Here is a 21,915-nt window from a genome sequence, read left to right as displayed (position 1 = left end):
GGTGTTTTAAGGGTACGTCCACTCACCTCTTTTCCCAGGACTAGACCCCTGCAAGACCCTAACCAAGCATGCAGATCAGATGTTTTTGACTGAAGTATGACTGGATTAGCTGGATGCTTGTTTCAGGCGAGTTAATCAGACAGTACTACAGTCAGAGAGATCTATAGGATGACAGGCAACTGGTATTGTTTAAAAAGGAAATAAATATGGCAGCCTCCAGTCCATATCCCTCTGACTTGTACAGACGCTTTTCATACGGCCTCACGCTCCAGGCCACCCCTGACAACCAGCCGCGTGTAGCAACCTCAGGGCTTCATTCAGACAAGCATTGTTCGCCCTAACCTCATTGACACGCCCACGCCACCTCCCTCCCCCTCCCTTCCTGAGTGGAGCGATGACGCGGACGATGACGTACTTCCTTTAGCTCAATGGCGTAGGCGGGGTTTCTGGCGCAGTTGTGCGCTGGTTGGTTGACGCCAGTGTCCGACACCGGAAGTTTCGTCGGAGTGGCGGTTTCCGGGCTTAGTGAGCGGCGAACAACGTAGCGAGGTGGAAGTAGCGCTGCTGACCGGCGGATAGCGGGACAATAAGGTGAATGGCGAGCTCCTGTCTGTCCATATAGGGCGGCAGTGCTGGGTAGAGCAGGTGCTGTGGCGGGACGGTGCCTCCCGTGGCTGGTGACGCCTCTTTGCGGTCCCTCCCCCCCCCCTTCCTGCTGCTGCTGGGCCTCGGCTGCCGACCCTGGGGAGGCTTCCCTGCATCCTCTGTGCTGTATACAATGCCTCTGCTGGGACTCATGCAAGAAGCCGCATGGGGGAAGCCAATTACAGTGGTATCTCCTTATAGTAAACTCTGATATAGTAAAGGAATACTGTAGGGGGCTCAGGGGAAAATGAATTGAACTTACCCGGGGCTTCTAATGGTCCCCCGCAGACATCCTGTGCCCGCGCAACCAGTCACCGATGGTCCGGCACCGCCTCTGGTTCACTTATGGAATTTCAGACTTTAAAGTTTGAAAACCAGTGCGCCTGCGTTGCTGTGTCCTCGCTTCCCCTGATGTCACCAGAAGTGTACGGCGCAGGCCCAGTATGGTCTGTGCCTGCATAGTACGCTCCTGGTGACATCAGCGGGAGCGAGGACACAGCAATGCGGCGCGCTGGTTTTCAAGCTTTAAAGTCTGAAATTCCAGAAGTGAACCGGAGGCGCGGGCACCGAATGTCTGCGGGGGACCATTAGAAGCCCTGGGTAAGTTCAACTCATTTTCCCCCGACCCCCTGCAGTATTCCTTAAAGGGAAAGATGAAAAAATAAAGATCTTATACATACCTGGGGCTTCCTCCAGCCCCATAAGCGCTGATGGGTCCCACGCCGCCATCCTCCTTTGCCTGCAGCTATGAGAACCGACTCCCCGCTGGTCCATCAGTCTGAGCCAGTCTAAGCGTAGCAGAGGTGCCCTCTTTGCGTATCTCTGCAGCAATGTATGGAGAGATACGTAGAGGGCACACTTCTCCTGCGTAACTGGCTCCGATAACTTCAGCGATGGGAGCCGGTTCCCGTAGATGCAGACAGCGGAGGACTGCGGCGTGGGATCGATCAGCGCATATGGCGCTGGAGGAAGCCCCAGGTATGTATAACATCTCTGGTTCCCTTTAACTTCTGTCCTCAGGTCCCAGCAAATGCGCCTATATAAATGTACACTGTATGTCCAATGCTGATAGTAAACTACTTTTCCGTTCCTTTGGAGGTTACTATAATACGATTCTACTGTATCTACAATGTTTATATGTGTACCCCACCAAACCACATTGTTCTTATTGTGATGACCTCATGGATCCTACTTTAGAGGCAAATGTCACTTTAGTTGTGAAAGGCTTTGTGCTGTTTTCCACTAAAATGCGGTTGCTGTTTCCTCTATATTCCACAGTGTTATTGTTATTCCACAGTAGAGATGGCCCAAACTTTTTCTATAGCGAACAGCTATGGGGAATGACCTCATTACTGGGGCTGATCGCGGGTGGCCGGCAGACCGCGGGAGGATGGCGACGGCCTTGAATGTATTTGTGGGGTGGGAGAAAGCCTCGGGTTAGTATCGCTTCTGATTAAACGTTGATCTCTGTTTTCCTTTAAAGGACCACTCCAACGAAAAAAGTAAGCAGTTCAAATCTGACAGATGTGATGAGTTTTGGACTAGTACATCTCCTCATGGGGGATTATCAGGGTTTTTTTTGTTTTCAAAAGCATGTACTGAACGGCAGTTGCTAAGTCTAATTGCCAAAATATTGTGCTAGGTTTCAGATAAGTTGTTGTAAACTACTCTTGATGCTATTCAGCCAATTACAACGCTTGCAATAATGGTTGTCCAAAAAGATGTCTTAACATTTTTAGATGGCTGATACACTCCCCCATATGCTATATGGGGGAACGCACCCGCCTGGCCTGGGATTATCGCGGACAGCACAGAAGTGCGGCCCACTTACTGCAACGGACATATCCCGTGGATCCCTTGCAGTGTGACAAGTGGGAAGGGCTTCTATGTATAACCTAAGTGCAGTCTTTTCACGTACATGCGTGCTATTAAGTCTCTGCTGGTCAACATACTCTTCTCAAGTAATGGCAGTAGCTGAAAATAAACTTCAGATACATATCACTAGCATGCCCAGTGTTCTCCCCAGAATTTTTATTCCAGCCGGGTGGCATGAAATAGTAGCCGGGTGGCATGAAAAAGTAGCCCGGTGGGTCGAGATGAAAATGCAGGGCAACTCTGCTTACAGCATAGGAGGAGGTGAAGAGGTGAGCCGATGACAGCCGGGTGGTCACCAAATCTAGCCGGGTGGAGCACCCGGCTAAAAGAGCCTGGGGAGAACACTGATGCCAAATTCAGCTTATGAAATGAAGTACATTCTTACAGTTGATATATATATATTTGGCTGGTGAGCACATGCTGTTTTCATGCAGTGACCACTTGTGTTTATTTGCTAGTGATGTGCAGGCGAGTACTTTTACTTCAGTCTTTGTATATTTGCAGTGGAATTAGGTGTCCAGATCTTGTAAAGCAAAGCTATAATAAATGCGCCCATACATCTAGCAATGTATAGGAAAATCGACCAACAGACGGATCAAATCTGATCAGAGAGAGATCTGTTGGCTTCCAGGCTGCCCATATACCGCGGGCAGATTCCCGATTCAGCATAACACCTTGGTGGGAATCAGCCTTGTGACGCCACCCCCGTCCCCCCAAATGTTGTGTGCCCCCTGGTGTCCATGATTTGAATTGCTTTACCTGTTCGCCAAGTGTCCACTGCAATTCTGCATTGGCACCCCACATGGCTTCCGCCGTTATAGCCCGCAGGTGACATCACAAACTTCCCACCTGCCAGTAGTCACCTGGGGTGGCGTGGTAGATAAAGCATTTTAATTCAAGTACCCTGGGGGCAAGTATAACATTTGAGGCACGAGGGTGGGGGTCGCATTAGTCGCTTGCAATATTGCCTGCCATTACCACTGATCACCGCATTGGCCCAATATTTCCCAGTGTGTCCAATTAATACAGTCAACCAATTTCGGCCCAAAATCAGTTGAATCGGCAATTGGGCATGTTTGTTGCTGCATCCATTTTCATCCGATTCAATAATTATTGAATCGGATGTTCAATCGTTTGTCAAATTGCGAGATTTATGGCCACCTTATGATCCTGCACAACTTGTATTTTATGTTAACCTTTTACAGCTTTTTCCTAATAAAATTGCAACCAGTGTCTTTCTCATTCAGGGCAAACGTTTGAGGGGAACAAACAGCATTTCACACTGACACTGAGGGAGGCAAATACAGAGCACCATTATTCTTATTCCCCAGTAAATTATAAGATCTACAGACCACAAATAAGAAAAGGAATAATTGACCCATTTTGAATCTGCATGCAATTTGCATCTCACTGATTCCCTTATGCTTCATACACACTTGAGATAAAAGTCTTTGGAAAATGGCAGATCACAGACCAATTGTACCCCCTTCCATGTAGTATGAGAGCCATACCTACACAGTCTATTCTATGGAGCTGCACTCCCCATCAGATAAAATATTTGCAAGATGCTGCACACACAGATGCTGTACACATTCAAAATATCATTATCTGCAAAAGATCTGTTCCTGCAAAAGATCCATTCCTGCAAAATGCATTCATAGTCTATATCTGCAGATCCTCATACACACCTAGTTTAACAGACAATCATCTGCAGATCAGATCCACCAGGATGGATTTTCAGATCTGCAGATGATTGCCAGATATGCAGATGAAGTCTGTTAAACAAGGTGTGTATGATTATCTGCAGATCTCATAGATTATGAATGCATTTTGCAGGAATGGATATTTTGCAGGAACAGATCTTTTGGAACTCCTTACCTCAACAGATCAGGACAGCTCCATCCCTGGCCGTGTTTAAATCCACCTGTTCAGTTTGGCATTTGCAGGAATATAACTTTTGTTGTGTGAATACTTCATCCTACTAATTACTGAATCTGAGAGAGCCTAAGCGCTTTGAGTCCTATGGGAGAAAAGCGCTATAGAAATGTTATTGTATTATTGTATTTTGCAGATAATGATCTTTTGAGTGTGTACGGGCATCTTTGTGTGCAGCATCTTGCAAAGATTTTATCTGATGGGAAGTTCAGCTCCATAGAATAGACTGTAGAGTATGGCTCTCATACTACATGTAATGGGGTAAAATTGGTCTGTGATCTTGCCTTTTCCAAAGACTTTTATCTCAAGTGTGTATGAAGCATTAGTCCTCATTCCCACTTACTTCTGCATCATGTGCAGCCGGCGAGAGTGGACAGTATCATGTCCGCACTGATCAGGCTGAATCCCGGGGCAGATACATTCCCCCATAGGCTATATGGCGGAACGCATCCACCTGGCCTGGGATTATCGAGGACAGCACAGTCCACTTACTGCAACGGACATTTCTGTCCGCGGGTCCCTTTCAGTGTGACAAGTGGGAAGGGCTCCTATGTATAACATAAGCACCATTCACTCCGCTTAGCAATGAGCGGAAAACGGACAACAAAATGTCCGTTCTCTGCTCTAGGGAACAGAGCCTAATAATGATCGGTGTATTGAATGGACCTTTGCTCAGAAGGGTAGGATCCACTCTGCCCTCATTTGCATGGCTTTGTCCCACCCATCTCCTCCCAGCATAAGGGTGCGTACACACATTTAATTTTGATTGGCCAATCAATGACCACTTTTACCACCTCCATGTAGTATGGGAGCTTTCTTACACAATCTATTCATAGTCAGGGATGGGCTCACGAGTAATTCTTAATTAAAATGAGCCTTAATTGCCGCAGCTGTGCGGCTGGATGATGAGGGGTTATTTACCCATAATTCCGCTGTCCTGCCTGCGCTCCAAACAGCTTGCACACATCCTATTGGACGCGTTGCAAGCCTCACTACGCGCACGTCCTCCTTCAAGCCAGAAGTGTGCATAGTGAGGCTTGCAAAGCGTCCAATAGGACATGTGCAAGCTGTGTGGAGCGCAGGCAGAACGGTGGAATTATGGGTAAATAACCCCTTCTCATCCAAGGCTCATTTTAATTATGAATTGGAGTCCTTACGGACTCGTGATTACTCGTGAGCCCATCCCTGTTCATAGTATTCAGAATATGTTGCCTCCCATACTACATGGAAGTGGTAAAATTGTCCAATCAAAATTGAGTGTGTCAAAATTGGGATGTGTGTGCACCCCAAGGATGACTGGTAATCACAGCTCTGGTAAGATGATAGACTGGAATTGTTTATTGACATATGTGGGGGAAGGTCATATCTGCCAGAGTGATAACCTAGGAACTAGTTTGCTTTAAAGAAACTCTGAAGCCAAATAAAATCAATGCTTTTAACTTTTATTAGTGTTAAGCACTATAGCTGGTGCTAAAACGCAGCATCTCGTGGCAAAACGAGGGGTTTATACCCCCAAATCCCCTGTGCAATAGCCATGACTTTCTTGGTCATGGATTTTGCTGCCCATGGAGGGAGAGCTTTGAGCTGCAGCTCTTCTCCATTCCTGTCAATCTGCCCGCAGATCTCTGCCTCTCCCCCGCCCCTCTCAGTGAAGGAAGATTGAGAGGGGCGGCGATCAGCGGGGATTGATGCGCGAAGAGGCAGAGCTACAGGCCTAAGCTCTGCCTCAATCAGGGAGCGTTTCTCGCAGCTAGCACATGGGATTTGGGGGGTATAAATCCCTCGTTTTCCCGCGGGGCGCAGCGTTTTAGCACCAGCTATAGTGCTTAACATTAATAAAAGTTAAACGCATTGATTTTTATTTGGCTTCAGAGTCTCTTTAAATGCATACTGTATCAGAATTCTGGTTTTGCTGTAACATAGGAGTCACACGACTGTCAGGTTGAACCATTGTCATTAGCACAGTGTACATACACCAGCAATAGGCAAACTTTGTCTAAAGTCCCGCAATGCATTTGCCTTTATGAATCACGACTGTGGCTGTCAGACTCCTGCAATGCATTGTGGGCCTTGTAGTTTCTTAACAGCTGGAGAGCCAAGTTTGCCTAATGCCTGGTACACACCATGCAATTTCCCATCAGGTAGATGGGTTGATAGATAATTTCCGACAGATCCGATCAGATTTCCGATCGGTTTTCTCATAACGGACCTGTCGGAAATTATCTATCAACCCATCTATCTGATGGGAGATTGCATGGCGTGTACCAGGCTTAACACTGACATACACAGTGATGATGTGTATTCTAGAGTTTCAGACACTGTCACTTACTGTTTCTTATCTGTGCAGATGGCAGAGGAATTGGCAAAGCAGCTGGCCAGCTACAAGGCCCAGCTCCAGCAGGTGGAGACAGCCCTGACCACTGATGCAGATAATGAGGATTTATTAAAGCTAAAGAAGGATTTAACGGTAAGTGCGTCCGAACGGGGGTCCTCTTGGTTTCTGACAATAGTGTCTCCTATAGCAAACAGCGGACCTTCTATTTCTGCTAGAAATGATTGGATGACAAAAGCGAGCATACAGGACTGGTCTGGATTAAAGGAAATCTGAAGTGAGGGGTATGGAGGCTGGCCTATTGATTTCCTTTTAAACAATACCAGTTGCCTGGCAGTCCTGCTGATCTCTTTGGCTGCAGTAATGTCTGAATCACACACCTGAAACAAGCATGGGGCTGATCCAGTCAACCACCTGATCTGCATGCTTGTTCAGGGTCTATGGCTAAAAGTATTGGGGCGTGTTCACTGATCCAATTTCGTTTTGCCATTCGTTCGCCAGTTTTAACACTCCAGTGTATTATGAGGGCTTAACTACACAATCCATTGGCCTCGTAATACACTGAAGTGGTAAAATTGGATTTGTGTAAGCACCCTTAGAGCGGATCCGAGATGAAAAACTAACTAGAACAAGTAATTTGTCTATATAGCTTATCTAACGTTTCGATAGTTTACACAGCAAATCTAGCTGTAAACAGCTTTAATAGAATATGATTATTTCTTCCTGTGATACAATGACAGCAGCCATGTTGTTTGTAAACATTACACAGAGGCAGGCTTATCTGCATCTTGAGCAAAGAAAACCTAATCCCCCTGGTCCCCTCTGACTCTGAAATCTCTGGTTAGTAATACCTCCTCCTGCCCAGACTGAGCTCCCATGAGCCCTTAAGGTGGCCATACACTGGTCGATTTTGCCATCAGATTCGACCAACAGATAGATCCCTCTCTGATCGAATCTGATCAGAGAGGGATCGTATGGCTACCTTTACTGCAAACAGATTGTGAACCGATTTCAGCCTGAAACTGTTCACAATCTGTTGTGGTGGTGCTGCTGCTGCTGCCCCCGCCCTCCCGCATACATTACCTGCTCCGCCAGCGCGACTCCAATCCCCCGGTCACCGCTGCTCTGTCTGCGCTCTGGTCTCCAGGTCCGGCATGCCTCACTTCTTCTAGCCCGGCAGGAAGTTTAAACAGTAGAGGGCGCTCTCTACTGTTTAAACTTCCTGCCGGGCTAGAAGAAGTGAGGCATGCCGGACCTGGAGACCAGAGCGCAGACAGAGCAGCGGTGACCGGGAGACTGGAGTCGCGCCGGCGGAGCAGGTAATGTATGCGGGCTCTATTGCGTCGGTCGTCGGGCACTCGGAACGCCGCTAGCGATGCGCTCTTTACCCGCGGGCGTTCGACGGTTATTTTCCGCACGGCGCGATCGACGGGATCGGACGAAATGGATCGAAATTCGGCGTGTAGCGTGAACGATTGGCAGCAGATTCGATCCCAGTGATCGAATCTGCTGTCGAAACGGGCGCAAATCGGGCCAGTGTATGGCCAGCTTTACTGTCTGAAAGTACCTTGGCTCTCTGAAAACCGATGGGCGTGGCTTGTTTAGTTTATAGGTAGATTTAGAGTATTAAAACAAAAACAAAAAACTATTTGGCTTGAGGAATGCCCTATATATAGGAAAGGAACACAATTATGCAATGAGAAAAAATTCATCTCAGATCCACTTTAAAGTGAACCTAAAGCAAAAAAAAAATCAAAACAGTTTAACTTATCTGGGGCTTCCACTAGCCCCCTGCAGCCGCCCTGTGCCAGTGATTTTACAATGTTCTTACGCAGCCCCCCTCTTTTGGCTAGGCAAATCGACAGCCACTCTGCATGTTCAACCCTGGTCATGCACCTCCTTGAATGCGCTTTTGTGACCAGGTGCATTTTGCGCATGCCCAGTAGAGATTTTTCCATACTGCGCAAAGTGCTCCCGTCTATGGGAGCGCCCATCCGATTGAAAGAGGGGCATTTTGGGCACAGGGCGTGTTTTGCTTTTTTTTTGCTTTAGGTTTTCTGTAAGCCTGATCCACATTTTCAATAATGATTGTCCAACCACTGAACACATTTTTTACCTCCATGCAGTATGAGGGTCCACCGATATTGAATACTAGCAGATTGCATGGGTAAACCATCATACTATATGGATGTGGAAAAATTGCTCAATGATTGGCCAACAAAATTGAAGGTGTGTGTACCAGACTTTAGGGAGGGCTCACACTGGTAAACGCCATGCAATTTCCCATCAGATTGAATGGTCAAATCCATTTCCGTCATGTCTGATCTGCTTCCAATCAAGAATGGGATCGATTTTGTGCAATAATGATCTAAAGATCCCGTTCTTGATGGGGAGCAGATCGGACATGTCGGGGGTTATTGAGGGTTTATCAGTTTGGCATTTGCTACATACCGAAATAAAACCACATGGAGTGGGAAATGTCCAACTCTTTAAAGAACATTTGTACAGGTAGTTCCTGACTTAAGAACGTCTGACTTGCGAACAACCCACCGATACGAACGCCTGCCGATCCTGCCGCGATGATGTCATCGTTGGATGCGTCTCCTCTCTTTGTAAGTCGGACTCCTTGTAAGACGGAGCAGCTGAGAAAAACAAGTGTGCGGAGGAGGACAGAGTGGGGGGGTGACATCTGGAGAGGAGGAGGCGGTCAGATTAGAGGGGGATGTGACATCTGGAGAGGAGGAGGCGGTCAGGTCAGAGGGAGATGTGACATCTGGAGAGGAGGAAGCGGTCAGGTCAGAGGGGGGCGTGACATCTGGAGAGGAGGAGGCGGTCAGGTCACAGGGGGATGTGACATCTGGAGAGGAGGAGGCGGTCAGGTCAGAGGGGGATGTGACATCTGGAGAGGAGGAGGCGGTCAGGTCAGAGGGAGATGTGACATCTGGAGAGGAGGAGGCGGTCAGGTCAGAGGGGGGTGTGACATCTGGAGAGGAGGAGGCGGTCAGGTCAGAGGGGGGTGTGACATCTGAAGAGTAGGAGGCTGTCAGGTCAGAGGGGGATGTGACATCTGGAGAGGAGGAGGCGGTCAGGTCAGAGGGGGATGTGACATCTGGAGAGGAGGAGGCGGTCAGGTCAGAGGGGGATGTGACATCTGGAGAGGAGGAGGCGGTCAGGTCAGAGGGGGATATGATGCACTGGACTAATTATGATCCACGCTTCCTTGTTGAGCAGTTGCTGCTGCCGCTGCTAAGTGTTCGTTTTGACTTATCAGACGGAGGCAATAAGAATATGAAAAAGAATTCTGTCTATCAGACGTGCCTAGACATAAGTTGTACAGGGGTACTGGAGAGCAGGGGTGCTCTCCGAGCTTAATCACGAGTGATTAGTCATGATTCAAATGAGGTGTAATTACAGCAGGTGTGCTGCGGGGAATGCAAGGGTTATTTACCCATAATCCCGCCGTCCACCCTGAGTCCTGAGAGTCCATGCTGTTAGACGGCTCGTGTTCCAACCCTCGCTGCCGTCACTTCCTTCTTCAAGCCGGAAGGAGGAAGTGAGGGGCGAGACTTGGAACACAAGCCATCTAACAGCACAAACTCTCAGGACGCAGGGCGGACGGTGGAATTATGGGTAAATAGCCCTTTCATTCTCCGCCGCACACCTGCTGTAGTTGCACCTCATTTGGATCAGAGAGTAATCACTCATGATTAAGCTCGGAGAACACCCCTGCTGGAGAGTTGTTTAAAGGAGAACTGTAGTGAGAGGGATATGAAGGCTGCCATATTTATTTCCTTTAAACGAAATACCAGTTGCCTGGCAGCCCTGATGGTCTATTTGCCTAAAGAAGTGTCTGAATCACACCAGAAACAAGCATGCAGCTAATCTTGTCATATCTGTCTAAATTTGTCAGGAACACCTGATCTGCTGCATGCTTGTTCAGGGCCTATGGCTGAAAGTATTAGAGGCAGAGGATTAGCTGAATAGCCAGGCAACTGGTATTGCTTAAAAGGAAATAAATATGACAGCCTCCATATACCTCTCACTACAGTTCTCCTTTAAGCATTGTCCTGTGCAGAGCAAAAGGGTAGATAAAAGAGACATGCAGCCAGACAGGACCAGAAGCAGGCACGATGATAGTACGCAGGCTGATCTCTTGGTCTGTTTGCAGATCTGTGTATTATATCTTGTCAATATTACTGTCTGCTCTCTGATATTCAACTGTTTGGCTACCTTCAGTGCCACTGCAGATGCACTGCGTTTGTTAACCGGGGACTACCTATTTTTTTACAGATTGTATTTGTTGCAGAGCTGACTGGACATGTGGGGTGTATGTTTGTTTTCCCTAGAGAAATTCATCTGGAAATCTGATGCTTGTCCGTGTTTGCCTAGGCATTGTAAAGCCGCATGCCTTGTTCTCTGCTTCTCTTCTAGGAAGTCATTGAACTGACTAAAGACCTCCTGGCCTCACAACCCTCAGAAACTGCTGAGAATTCCGATAGCTTCACCTCCACCAGCAGTGGCCATCAGTGGTCGGTGGGGGACCGGTGTATGTCCGTGTGGACAGAAGATGGACAGTAAGTGAACGGCTGCATTGTAATTGCTTTTGCCATGTGACAATCTGAGCTGGTAAGAGATGATGGCAAAGTGTTCACGGGTGAAAAAATGTTTGTTTGCTGTTTCAGTGTGATTGTGTTGTGTCCACTGCATATTCCATAAGAAGGGGTTGGGAGGGAAGGAGCACTGATTAGGAGTTCTATGGACTACAGGAAAGAGAACTTTTTTTAAAGGATACTTTAAAGCATCCCTCAACCGAACGGTTGTGGTAAAATTGATTGCAGTACTGTGTAGGGTGTAATGAGCACATACCGGCCATTCCTCCAGCCCGCCTCTTTCTGCCGCCGTTCTTAGTTTATACATGCCGGTGTCCGGCGACTTTCCTGAACTTTACCCCGGACATACTGCGCCCTGTGTGCGCAGTATGTCCTTCCCCCATTCGCTTCTGGCCGCCGCATAGTGCGAGGCTCAGAAGCACGCTGTCCCCTTTGTGCTGCGTGTGCGCTCCATTACACCGAGCGCCACATGATTAGCATGTGAGGCTCTGTGTAATGGAGCGCACACGCAGCATGCTTCTGAGCCTCGCACTATGCGCCGGCCAGAAGTGAAGGGGGAAGGACATACTGCGCACACAGGGCGCAGTATGTCCGGGGTGAAGTTCAGGAAAGTCGCCGGACACCGGCATGTATAAACTAAGAACGGCGGCAGAAGAAGGGGGGCTGGAGGAACAGCAGGTATGTGCTCATTACACCCTACACAGTGCTGCAATCAATTTTACCACAACCGTTCGGTTGTGGTATCCTCTACAGTGTTCTCCCCAGAACTATTTTCCAGCCGGGTGGCATGAAATTGTAGCCGGGTGGCATGAAATTGTAGCCGGGTGGCATGAAAAAACAGCCGGGTGGGGAGAGATGAAAATGCAGGGCAACTCTGCTTACAGCATAAGAGGCGGTGAGAACGTGAGCCAATGACAGCCGGGTGGTCACCAAATCTAGCCGGGTGGAGCACCCGGCTAAAAGAGCCTGGGGAGAACACTGCCTCTAAGTGCAGAAAACAGCAGTAGCTCCCTGCAGTCCACTTGTGCCCTCGCAGTAATTCCACGATCCTCCAGTCCGCCGCAGTGCCCCTATGTCAGGCGACTCGCCAGCCGCACATGTCTTTCTTTCCACTCTGCGCATTTGCTGCAGAAATTTTTGCGCGTGTGCCGAATGCTCCAGTTCTAAGGATCACTATCAAGAGGCGGCCCGAGGCTGCGCATACAGATGGCGGCGAGGTGCTTTGGTTGACTGGAGGGTCATTGAATGACAGCGAGGGCACGGGACTGCAGGGGGCTGGAAGACGCCTCTGGTACTTTTAAACTGATGGTTTTTTTTTTTGTTTTTTTTTAACTTTAGGTTCCCTGTTAAGCAGACAGGTCTCCATTGTAGTAATTGGAAACTGTTGTCATGCTCTAAGCGAGCACTGTAATCACAGCGCAGGAGATTTGGGCGCACGCTGAGTAACTTCGGCGCCATTAGAAGACGGAGCAGAAGTTACATTTTAAAACACTATAATTCAGCCTATAAAACTGAATTGTATTATTCCCCACCATTCACGTGGACCTAGAGGGGGAATAGTAATTACCGTCGCCGGGACTTGTGCAGCAGCAGGATAAGCCATGCCGGCTGTATCCTGCGTCCAAGTCTCCCGGCGGCGATTACATATGTACGCTGCTCTAAGTAGCGGTATTTGTTTTTATCCATTTAAAGGAGGATTGCAGGATGTTAAGTATTTATCAGCTATCGCCACTATTTTTGAAAGGTCGTTTTTTCTTTTGTTTTTTCTTGTGAAAGCTCTGCACAGTTAATTACTTGAGCATGAATATGGTGATTACAGTAGTTTTGGGGCAGAGTGTACTTTAGAGAGTGCAACTAAATGTACTGATTTCATAGTTGCAAAAATGCTGTTACAGCATTACCTCATTCTTTTTAGATGTGTATCAATTGTCATGTTTTTCTGTTTATTTATTTATTTTTTTTATTTACTGTATTCCATCCAATTTTGTTTTCACTCATATGCGAATTGGATTGCAGCCGGTTGAATTTAATAGGCTGCATTTCCCAGTCGGAAATTGCATGTGAGGAAAACGCAGGGAGTAGCCACTAGACCAGGCATGGGCAAACTTGGCCCTCCAGCGGTTAAGGAACTACAAGTCCCACAATGCATTGCAGAAGTCTGACAGCCCCAGTCATGACTCATAAAGGCAAATGCATTGTGGGACTTGTAGTTCCGTAACAGCTGGAGGGCCAATTTTGCCCATGCATGCACTAGACTAAGGACCATTGTGTGTCCCAATCATGTCGGCAGTCAGGGTCATGTTTTTTTACCTGGTAAAATATTTTTTTCACACCATCAGACATTTGTGCAGGGGCCATCTTCTTTTGCAACCCAAGTCTAATACATGCAAACAATTCTTTGGGGGGGGGGGGGGGGGGGGCTCTGCATAATGGCTGCTTCTCTAACTGAACTAGAGTATAGCCGTATAGACCATGAGCACAGCTAGGCACAGTGCAGTCACGTGACATCTGGGTTCTCTCACATTGCAGCAGTTGGGTTCATGCATTGCAGTGTATCATGTTGGCGTCGTGCTGTGTTGCAGGCCTCTACTCACATGCTTACAGCCCTGATCTCTTTACAGGTTGTACGAGGCTGAGATCGAGGAGATAGACGAGGAGAACGGAACTGCGGCCATCACCTTCTTGGGCTATGGAAATGCCGAAGTGACGTCGCTGCTGAACCTGAAATTTGTGGAGGAAGGGAGGAAATCGAAAGAGGACAGCGGCAGCCTACCCATGTCCAAGTGCGTATCTCGTCCAGCCTGGCACCAAGCTTTATTATAGTTATTACTGGGCATACAGATGATTCTCTGAGTAGACATGAGTACAGAGAATGAGAGTCTCAAGTTATGACTTCCCCTTCCACTAAACTGCTCTCATTGGCCAGTTCTCACCATGTGTAGTCATGTGATATTAGTGACCGCATTGGTGGGCAGTAATCTTCAGTTAGCCTAATATAGCTCTTATAGTGATAGAGAACATTTTGATTTATGAACTGCCAACTTATTCCGTGGCGCTATACTCCGAGTAAGAACAAAACGTGTACATAGTAATATAGACACGATATAGAATTGGTAGACCTAGTAATTACAGTGACAAATGTAGCTTGATGAACAAAATATGTAGCAAATTCCAATACACAAAGGGGTGAGAGAGCCAGGGCTGTGGAGTCGGGGCAATTTTGGGTGCCTGGAGTCGGGGAAAAAATGCACCGACTCCGACTGAATTTAAACTGTAATTAAAATAGAAAATATAAAATGTTCTATTTCTCAGATAATAGTCATCATAAATTTATACATACAGTAATAGATGTGCTTAGTCCACAAAAATGAAATAAACCAATCAAAATGAGTTACTTGTGCTGCTTCAATAAAGCAGTCCCCGTATTTTTAAAGTCAGATATACAGATCTGATTGTGACTGTATATATGATGTGTACACAGGAATCTCATATATACTAAATAACATCTATGCTGTAAGTATAAAGCCTGATGTGTAGCCGTGTCACTAATAGAGATGGTCAATGAGATGGAAATAATTCTGCATTGATGCTGATTTATGCAAATGTACGCACTCTTTGCTCATGAAATCACATAATTTGATAGGTTGTTAAAATTTGGTTTGGTGACTACGAATTAAAGGGTACCTGAGACTAATGAAAATACGTTTTATACATACCTGGGGCTTTCTCCAGCCCCCTTCAGGCTAATCAGTCCTTTGCTGTCCTCCGCCACCACCTGGATCTTCTGCTATGAGTCCCGGTAATTCAGTCAGTCAGCGCAGTCCGGCGCAGGTGTAGTATGCTCCCAGCTGCGGAGTGTGTGCATGCGCACTACACCCGACTGGCTCAAGTACCTGGACCCATAGCAGAAGATCCAGGTGGTGGAGGAGGACATCGAGGGACTGGTTAGCCTGGAGGGGGCTGGAGGAAGCCCCAGGTATGTATAAAACTTTAATTTCATCTGTCTCAGGTTTACTTTGTTACACAGTAGTACTATACTCTACATATGCACTCCCCACAGAGCTGCAGGGAATCCACTGAGAATGTTGTGCACATTGAACACAGAGGTGTTGTCTATCACCCATAAACCTCGTTCAGATTGTGCATGAAGAATGTGTAATAGAGGAAGAATCTCCTTATTCCCCTGCAGAGTACCTGCACATCACTCTTACATGTACCCACAGTTACATTGCCTAGGGCCTGATAGATGTTTTTTGATCCGGTCTGTACCTTTTTCAAGTACTCTTACCAAGGACTAGTCTTAGTCTAAAGGGAATAAATATGGCAGTCTACATAGCCTTCTCACTTCAGTTGTCTTTTAAAATTCCTAAGCGTTGGCAGTTAAGAGATGCATTTTATGTTACATACTTTCAATCAACAAGATTGTAATATGCAAATTGGAGGAGTCTGGGTCGGTGGAATCCTAAACTAAGGAGTCGGTGGATTTTTGTACCGCCCTGGAGAGAGCCCTGCCCTTGTGAGCTTACAATCTAATAGAATAGGGAGGTGGGGTAGTAAACAATATGTAGTATACACTATTTATAGCTAGAGGCAGTGTGTTTTTGATTTATATTTAGTAAGGAGTACAACTTAGACAGAGGTTGAAGGGTAATGACCTAAGTTAGTGCATGCTTGTTTGAAAAAGTGAGTTTTGAGGGAGCACTTAAAGAGTTCAAAGGTTGGAGAGTGACGTGTTTTGGAAGGAAATTCTAGAGGTGGAGTGAAGCGCGTGAGAAATCTTGTATTTGTGATTGTTAGGAGGTGATTCTAGAGGAGGACAGAAGAAGGTTATGTGCAGATCTGAGATTGCGGCTGGGTTGGTATCTGGAAACTAGTGAGATGTACGGGAGGAGCTTTGTAAGTTAGAGTTAAGAGTGAGAAATGGATCCTTTGGTTAATTGGCAGCCAATGAAGAGCTTGACAGAGAGGAGCAGTAAGAAGGATGGAGTTGAGCAGTCGAATTCAGTACAAAGTGAAGGGGTACCAGTCTGTTGGTAGTCTCCAAAGTAGCATATTACAAAAGAGAAACCTTTAACCAGGGGCCTTGTTTGTTAGGATTTACACATTTGCCTGCTAGAAAGCCATTTCACTTGCAAACCAGCACTGGTTTTAGAATGGGCTCAACACTGGCAGCTTTATTATCTCAGCACAGAACTTTGTGAGCGCTCGTTCACACTAGGGGCGTTTTCGGACTTTTTTTAAGAGCAGTTGATTTTTAAAATCGCCCACAAAACGCTTGTGTAATGAATCTCTAAGGTTCATATCAGCGCGGTCTGTGTGCTGTGCGTTCAGCACAGCGGTGCCTGTAGCATTTTTGGGGCGTTTTTGCTATAACGGATGGTATAGGAAAAATGCAAACTCTTACAAAACCGCTTTGTGCAGCGATTGCTTTCGTGTTAAGAATAAATACATTGTATTTATTCTTTTCCGGGTCAAAGAGTTCACTTCCTGATTTGCGTCAGGGAGTGAATTACAAAACCGCTCAGGAAAAGCGCTTAGAAAAAAGCTTTTACCAGAAACGCAGCGTGCAGTTGAGCGCCGGGAGGGGGAATAACTGTCTCCCAAAATTGCAAAATGTTTGCGATTACGATTTTAGATGTGAACGAGGCCTCAAGGTGCTGTCTGGTCAGCTTGTATTGTCTGCTTATTGTTTCCAGTGTGACCTGGCAGAAGTCTAACCTCCTGCACTGTGTTCTCTTCCAGGAAAGAGCTGATCGCAGCGCAGAGGGAATACAAGAAGAAGAAGGCTCTGAAGAAAGCTCAGAGGATAAAGGAGTTGGAGCAGGAACGGGAGGACCAGAAAGTCAAATGGCAGCAGTTTAATAACAAAGCCTATTCCAAGAACAAGAAAGGACAGGTACTCTTCTTTTCCCTCTCGCACTGAAAGATAAACCTATTTTGTACAAGGAAAGAGACTGCAGGAGCTGTAACGGTTCTGACTGAATGCAATAGAAAGGTTAGAGGCAGTCATGGTTTTTATTGCTGGTGAGTTCCCTTTAGGGAGCAGTAGATCTTTCTGAGAACAGGAAGTTAGGAAACTTCCGGAATGGCGCGGACGGCGTCCTCCATGCCTTCAAATATGATGCAGGTATTTAAGTTTTTTTTTTTTTTTTTATTGGCCTCGGAAGTCCTTTAAAGAAAATGAAAAAAAAAAAAAGTAGGCTAATCCGTGGGGCTGAGCGTGTGGGGAGGCGGGGGTGCGGCAGGAGGCGTGGCCAGGGAGAGAGCTGCCCTATGGCAGCTCAGGAAACCCTGCAGAAACACCCCTGGTAGGAGTTTTGAACAGGGAATACCTGGAGGAGAGAGAGGCCACCCACAGCCCCCCATAGAAGGGGACGTCAGCCTGAATAGAAGGGGAGTACGGGGGTCGGGGGCTTATATACCTAGCCAAACATCTGGCTCCCTATATACCTAGCCAAACATCTGGCTCCCTATATACCTAGCCAAACATCTGGCTCCCTATATACCTAGCCAAACATCTGGCTCCCTATATACCTAGCCAAACATCTGGCTCCCTATATACCTAGCCAAACATCTGGCTCCCTATATACCTAGCCAAACATCTGGCGCCCTATACCTGGCTAATACATCTGGCTATACATCTGGGTCTTGTACTCACCATTGGCGTGCTGATCCCTCGTCGCGTACCTCTGATAGCTTCCCCAGTACCTTCTTCCATGTCCCTTGGTGGATTTTGCTTCTCCCTCGGCGATCACATGTCCCCCACCGATCGGCGTTGACACCAGGGTCACACAGCGTCATCAACATCTTGCAGCAAACACTTTTTTTAATTGAATTCAATACAATACCTGTTTTTAATTCAATATAAAAAAAAAAAAGGTTGAAAATGATTGGAAATTAATTGAACCGCTTTTTGCACGGAAATCCTGGGGAAATTGAATGCCAGGATGGTTAAAGGTAACAGCACCTGTATGTGAAAATGTATAAAATGAACTTCCCCATAAGGGAGTCTCATAATGGAGTGGCCATTGGGGTTATCATCGTTACTTACGGGGTCTGTTCCGCTGGCCCCTCCCGGTCTTTATGAGATCCACCATCTTCCCTAAAGGTGCGTACACACACACTACCAGTGGCAACGACGGATCTGCTGGACCCTCCCGCTGGGAGGTCTTTAGCCAACAGTAGTGCGTGCAGATCAGGTGTTTGTGACTGAAGTCTGAGTGGATTTAGCCACAGGTGTGTGTTTCAGGTGTGTGAATCGGACACTACTGCAGCCAAAGTGATCACCAGTGCATCGGCAGTCTAACCTACAAAGGTCAGGTGGAAAATGTGATTTTCTTCTGTGTATCTACTGCCAGGGAACTGGTATTGTTTAACCTCTTCAGGACCATAGGGTTACACCCCCCTAGTGACCAGACAATTTTTACAATTAGGGTTTCTGCCCCTTTAAAAGCTTGCTGCAGAGCCGTACCACGCAGCCCACAAATGAATTTCCCCACCCCCTCCACCTATGGAGCTTTCTCTTGGTGGGCTCTGATCGCTCCCCCAATGTTTTTGTGTATTTTAACCACTTCACCACTGAGGGGTTTTACCCCTTGAGCACCGGAGCAATTTTCACCTTTCAGCGCTCCTTCCATTCATTTGTCTATAACTACATTATTACTTATCGCAATGAAATGAAGTATATCTTGTTTTTTCACCACCAATTAGGCTTTCTTTAGGTGGGACATTATGCCAAGAATTATTTTAATTTAAATGTGTTTTAATGGGAAAATAGGAAAAAAAATTCAGAAAAACATTATTTTTCAGTTTTCGGCCATTATAGTTTTTAAATAATGCATGCTACTGTAATTAAAACCCATGACATTTATTTGCCCATTTGTCCCAGTTACTACACCGTTTAAATTATGTCCCTATCACGACGTTTGTCGCCAATATTTTATTTGGAAATAAAGGTGCATTTTTCAGTTTTGTGTCATCCCTAATTACAAGCCCATAGTTTATAAAGTAACAGCGTTATACCCTCTTGACATAAATATTTAAAGAGTTCAGTCCCTAAGGTAACTATGTATTTTTTTTTTATTGTAATTTCTATTTATTATTATTATTACAAAAAAAATCTAATTTGGGGAGTGTGGGAGGTAATGAGTTAATTTATAATGTAAAACTATGTATTTGTATATGAAAATGCTTTTGGGTGTAGTTTTACTATTTGGCCACAAGATGGCCACAGTAACTTTTTGTGCATGCGACCTGTAAGCGTAGGAAGTACGCTTACAGGAAGTACGAGGCTGTGAAACTATTTTTTTTTTTTTCCCATAATGATCGCGCTGCTTCTCATAGAAGCAGCCGGTCATTGCTGGGGGGCTGAGATCAATGAACAGGAACATTTTTTCCCGTTCATTGATCTCCGGGGGCGAGCGGCCGTCGGCATGCACGAGCGCGGACAGTGGCAGTAGCGGCGGGGGTGCGTATATCTACGCTCCTGGTGGGGAAAGGGTGTTAAAAGGAGCGTAGATATATGCACCTGTGGTGGTAAAGTGGTTAAATAAATTTACCTATTTTTTTTTTTTTTTTTTTTTTTGTAGTTTTTTTCCCCTCCCTCCCCCCGCTAGCCTATCACCACGATCAGCTGTCATAGGCATTAGCCTATGAGAGCCGATCGTTCCTGAGCCTCCCAGGGGCACAGCCTAGTGACACGGCTGTCCCCAGTACAGCGCTGCCATAGATCGCAACGCTGTACAGTGTAAATAAACAATCCAGTATATCGTTACGTCATTAAATAATTCACGCTCTTTATTGAGCCTAATCCACAAAGTTAGCCGCCAATTGTTTCGGGGGCTGCGCAGGGTCCCCCTTTATCAAGTTGTCTGGTTACCATGCTTTACCATTGTTTCCTGCTTTGGGGCATAGCCTATTATTATTATTATTATTATTATTATTATTATTATTTAGTATTTATATAGCGCCGACATATTACGCAGCGCTGTACAGTGTATAGCCTATGCCACAACCTCAAGCACCCGACCTTGTCATACTGGTGTGCCCACTCACAATCTTCTTGATCTGTACAGTGTAAATAGACGGCGGTTTCTGCTAGCGGCGATCGCTGCTGGGAGACTGATGACGGAGCAGAGCTCCATCATTCAAGCAGAGATGCGCACAATCTCCTACAAAACACATCCTGGGGGGAGCCGCCACGTTCACGCCAATTTGTGTGACACAGTCATATAGTGGTTAAAAGGAAATAAATATGGCAGCCCAGTGTTCTCCCTCAGAATTTTTTTTCCAGCTGGGTAGCATGAACAAGTAGCCGGGTGGGTACATTGGGAGAATGCAGGGCCACATAGGTGGAGGATGAGGCGGTGAGCCGATGACAGCTGGGTGCTCAACAAAATTAGCCGGGTGGAGCACCCGACTAAATGAGCCTGGGGAGAACACTGCAGCCGCCATATCTCTCTCCGCTCAGGTTTTCATTAAGTAATCTGGCTTGATAATTATTTTTTTAATATATAAATTGTATGTGTATTTAAAGTATCAATAAGATATAGCCTGATGATTTCTGACTTTCCCCTTTTAGGTGAAAAGAAGCATTTTTGCCTCCCCGGAGAGCGTCACCGGCAAGGTCGGCGTCGGCACCTGCGGCATCGCAGACAAACCAATGACACAGTACCAGGATACTTCCAAATACAACGTCAGGCATTTGATGCCCCAATAGCAGTGGGATGCAGCACAATCACCTTTTTATTCTTCTATTTTTCTAAAACTAAGTTATTTGTTGTCATATAAGGAACAGCATGGCTCTCTGGTCATTCTTTGGTTCGAAAGCGCAAGGACTTGGCCAACTAACCAATAGATGGATTTTGTGTTTGGTGAATAGTGCATTTAAGTAGAATGGCATCGGCGGCTACAGCGAGATATTCTGCCCCTCGCTGACGGAATGCAGTGAACTACACTAAAGTGCAGCTGTTGGGATACAGGCGTCTTGGCAAAGCATGCTGGGAAGTGTAGTCCCCCTACAGCACAGCTGATTCAGTGGAGCTGCGTGGTGGAGAATTCCTTTGTAAATGATCCTGATCTTCTCAGCTATTCATTTCTGCTGACTGAGTGACTTCCAGACTGGGATTTGAAGACCTGTTCCATTCAAAAGATTTGTGTCTACTTGCAAGTTAAAGCCTGTGTTTTGTCTTGGTGGAGTCAGGCTTAGGAGTCTCGCTGCCACTAGGTGGCATGTTCCTGTCTTCTCATGGACTGTCATAATGTAGAATACAATTAAAGCAGGAACCGCACATTTACAGAATTGTGCAAACCATGTTTGATGAAAATTGTATATATCTCCCTGACTTGGCTGGCTGCTGTTATCCAGCATCTCCTTTTCTTGCAGAAAACAGTATGGCCATAGAAGGGCGAGCCTATTCCCCCACTGATGGCTTTGACTCTGCAGGGTGCTCGGGATGGAGGGATATTCTACAGCTTGTGGCTCCACCCTCTAGAGGGGGGTGGGAGGGGGGGAAACCA

The 21,915-nt window shown here is 46.5% G+C and overlaps 1 protein-coding gene across 1 annotated transcript; it reads left to right on the top strand.

Moving 5' to 3' along the window:
• The first annotated feature begins 476 nt into the window (after positions 1–476).
• SMNDC1 (survival motor neuron domain containing 1) lies at positions 477–21,711 on the top strand. The gene is made up of 6 exons (XM_068272183.1): positions 477–591; positions 6,803–6,922; positions 11,219–11,361; positions 14,019–14,180; positions 17,140–17,293; positions 20,978–21,711. Exons 2-6 carry the CDS (start codon positions 6,803–6,805, stop codon positions 21,113–21,115), a joined length of 717 nt encoding a protein of 238 aa, XP_068128284.1. The 5' UTR covers positions 477–591; the 3' UTR covers positions 21,116–21,711.
• Positions 21,712–21,915: the final 204 nt, after the last annotated feature.

Source organism: Hyperolius riggenbachi, chromosome 3, assembly GCF_040937935.1.
Source record: "Hyperolius riggenbachi isolate aHypRig1 chromosome 3, aHypRig1.pri, whole genome shotgun sequence".
Taxonomy (NCBI): Eukaryota; Metazoa; Chordata; class Amphibia; order Anura; family Hyperoliidae; genus Hyperolius; species Hyperolius riggenbachi.
Note: the sequence above shows the minus strand (reverse complement) of the source record. Positions and strands in the feature narration are given on the sequence as shown.

Excerpts from the sequence above, each read along its gene's own strand:
- SMNDC1 (XM_068272183.1), top strand. The coding sequence starts at position 6,803 with ATGGCAGAGGAATTGGCAAAGCAGCTGGCCAGCTACAAGGCCCAGCTC. Across the intron at positions 11,362-14,018 it reads GTGTGGACAGAAGATGGACA|GTTGTACGAGGCTGAGATCG; the intron begins GTAAGTGAACGG and ends ATCTCTTTACAG. Across the intron at positions 14,181-17,139 it reads GGCAGCCTACCCATGTCCAA|GAAAGAGCTGATCGCAGCGC; the intron begins GTGCGTATCTCG and ends GTTCTCTTCCAG.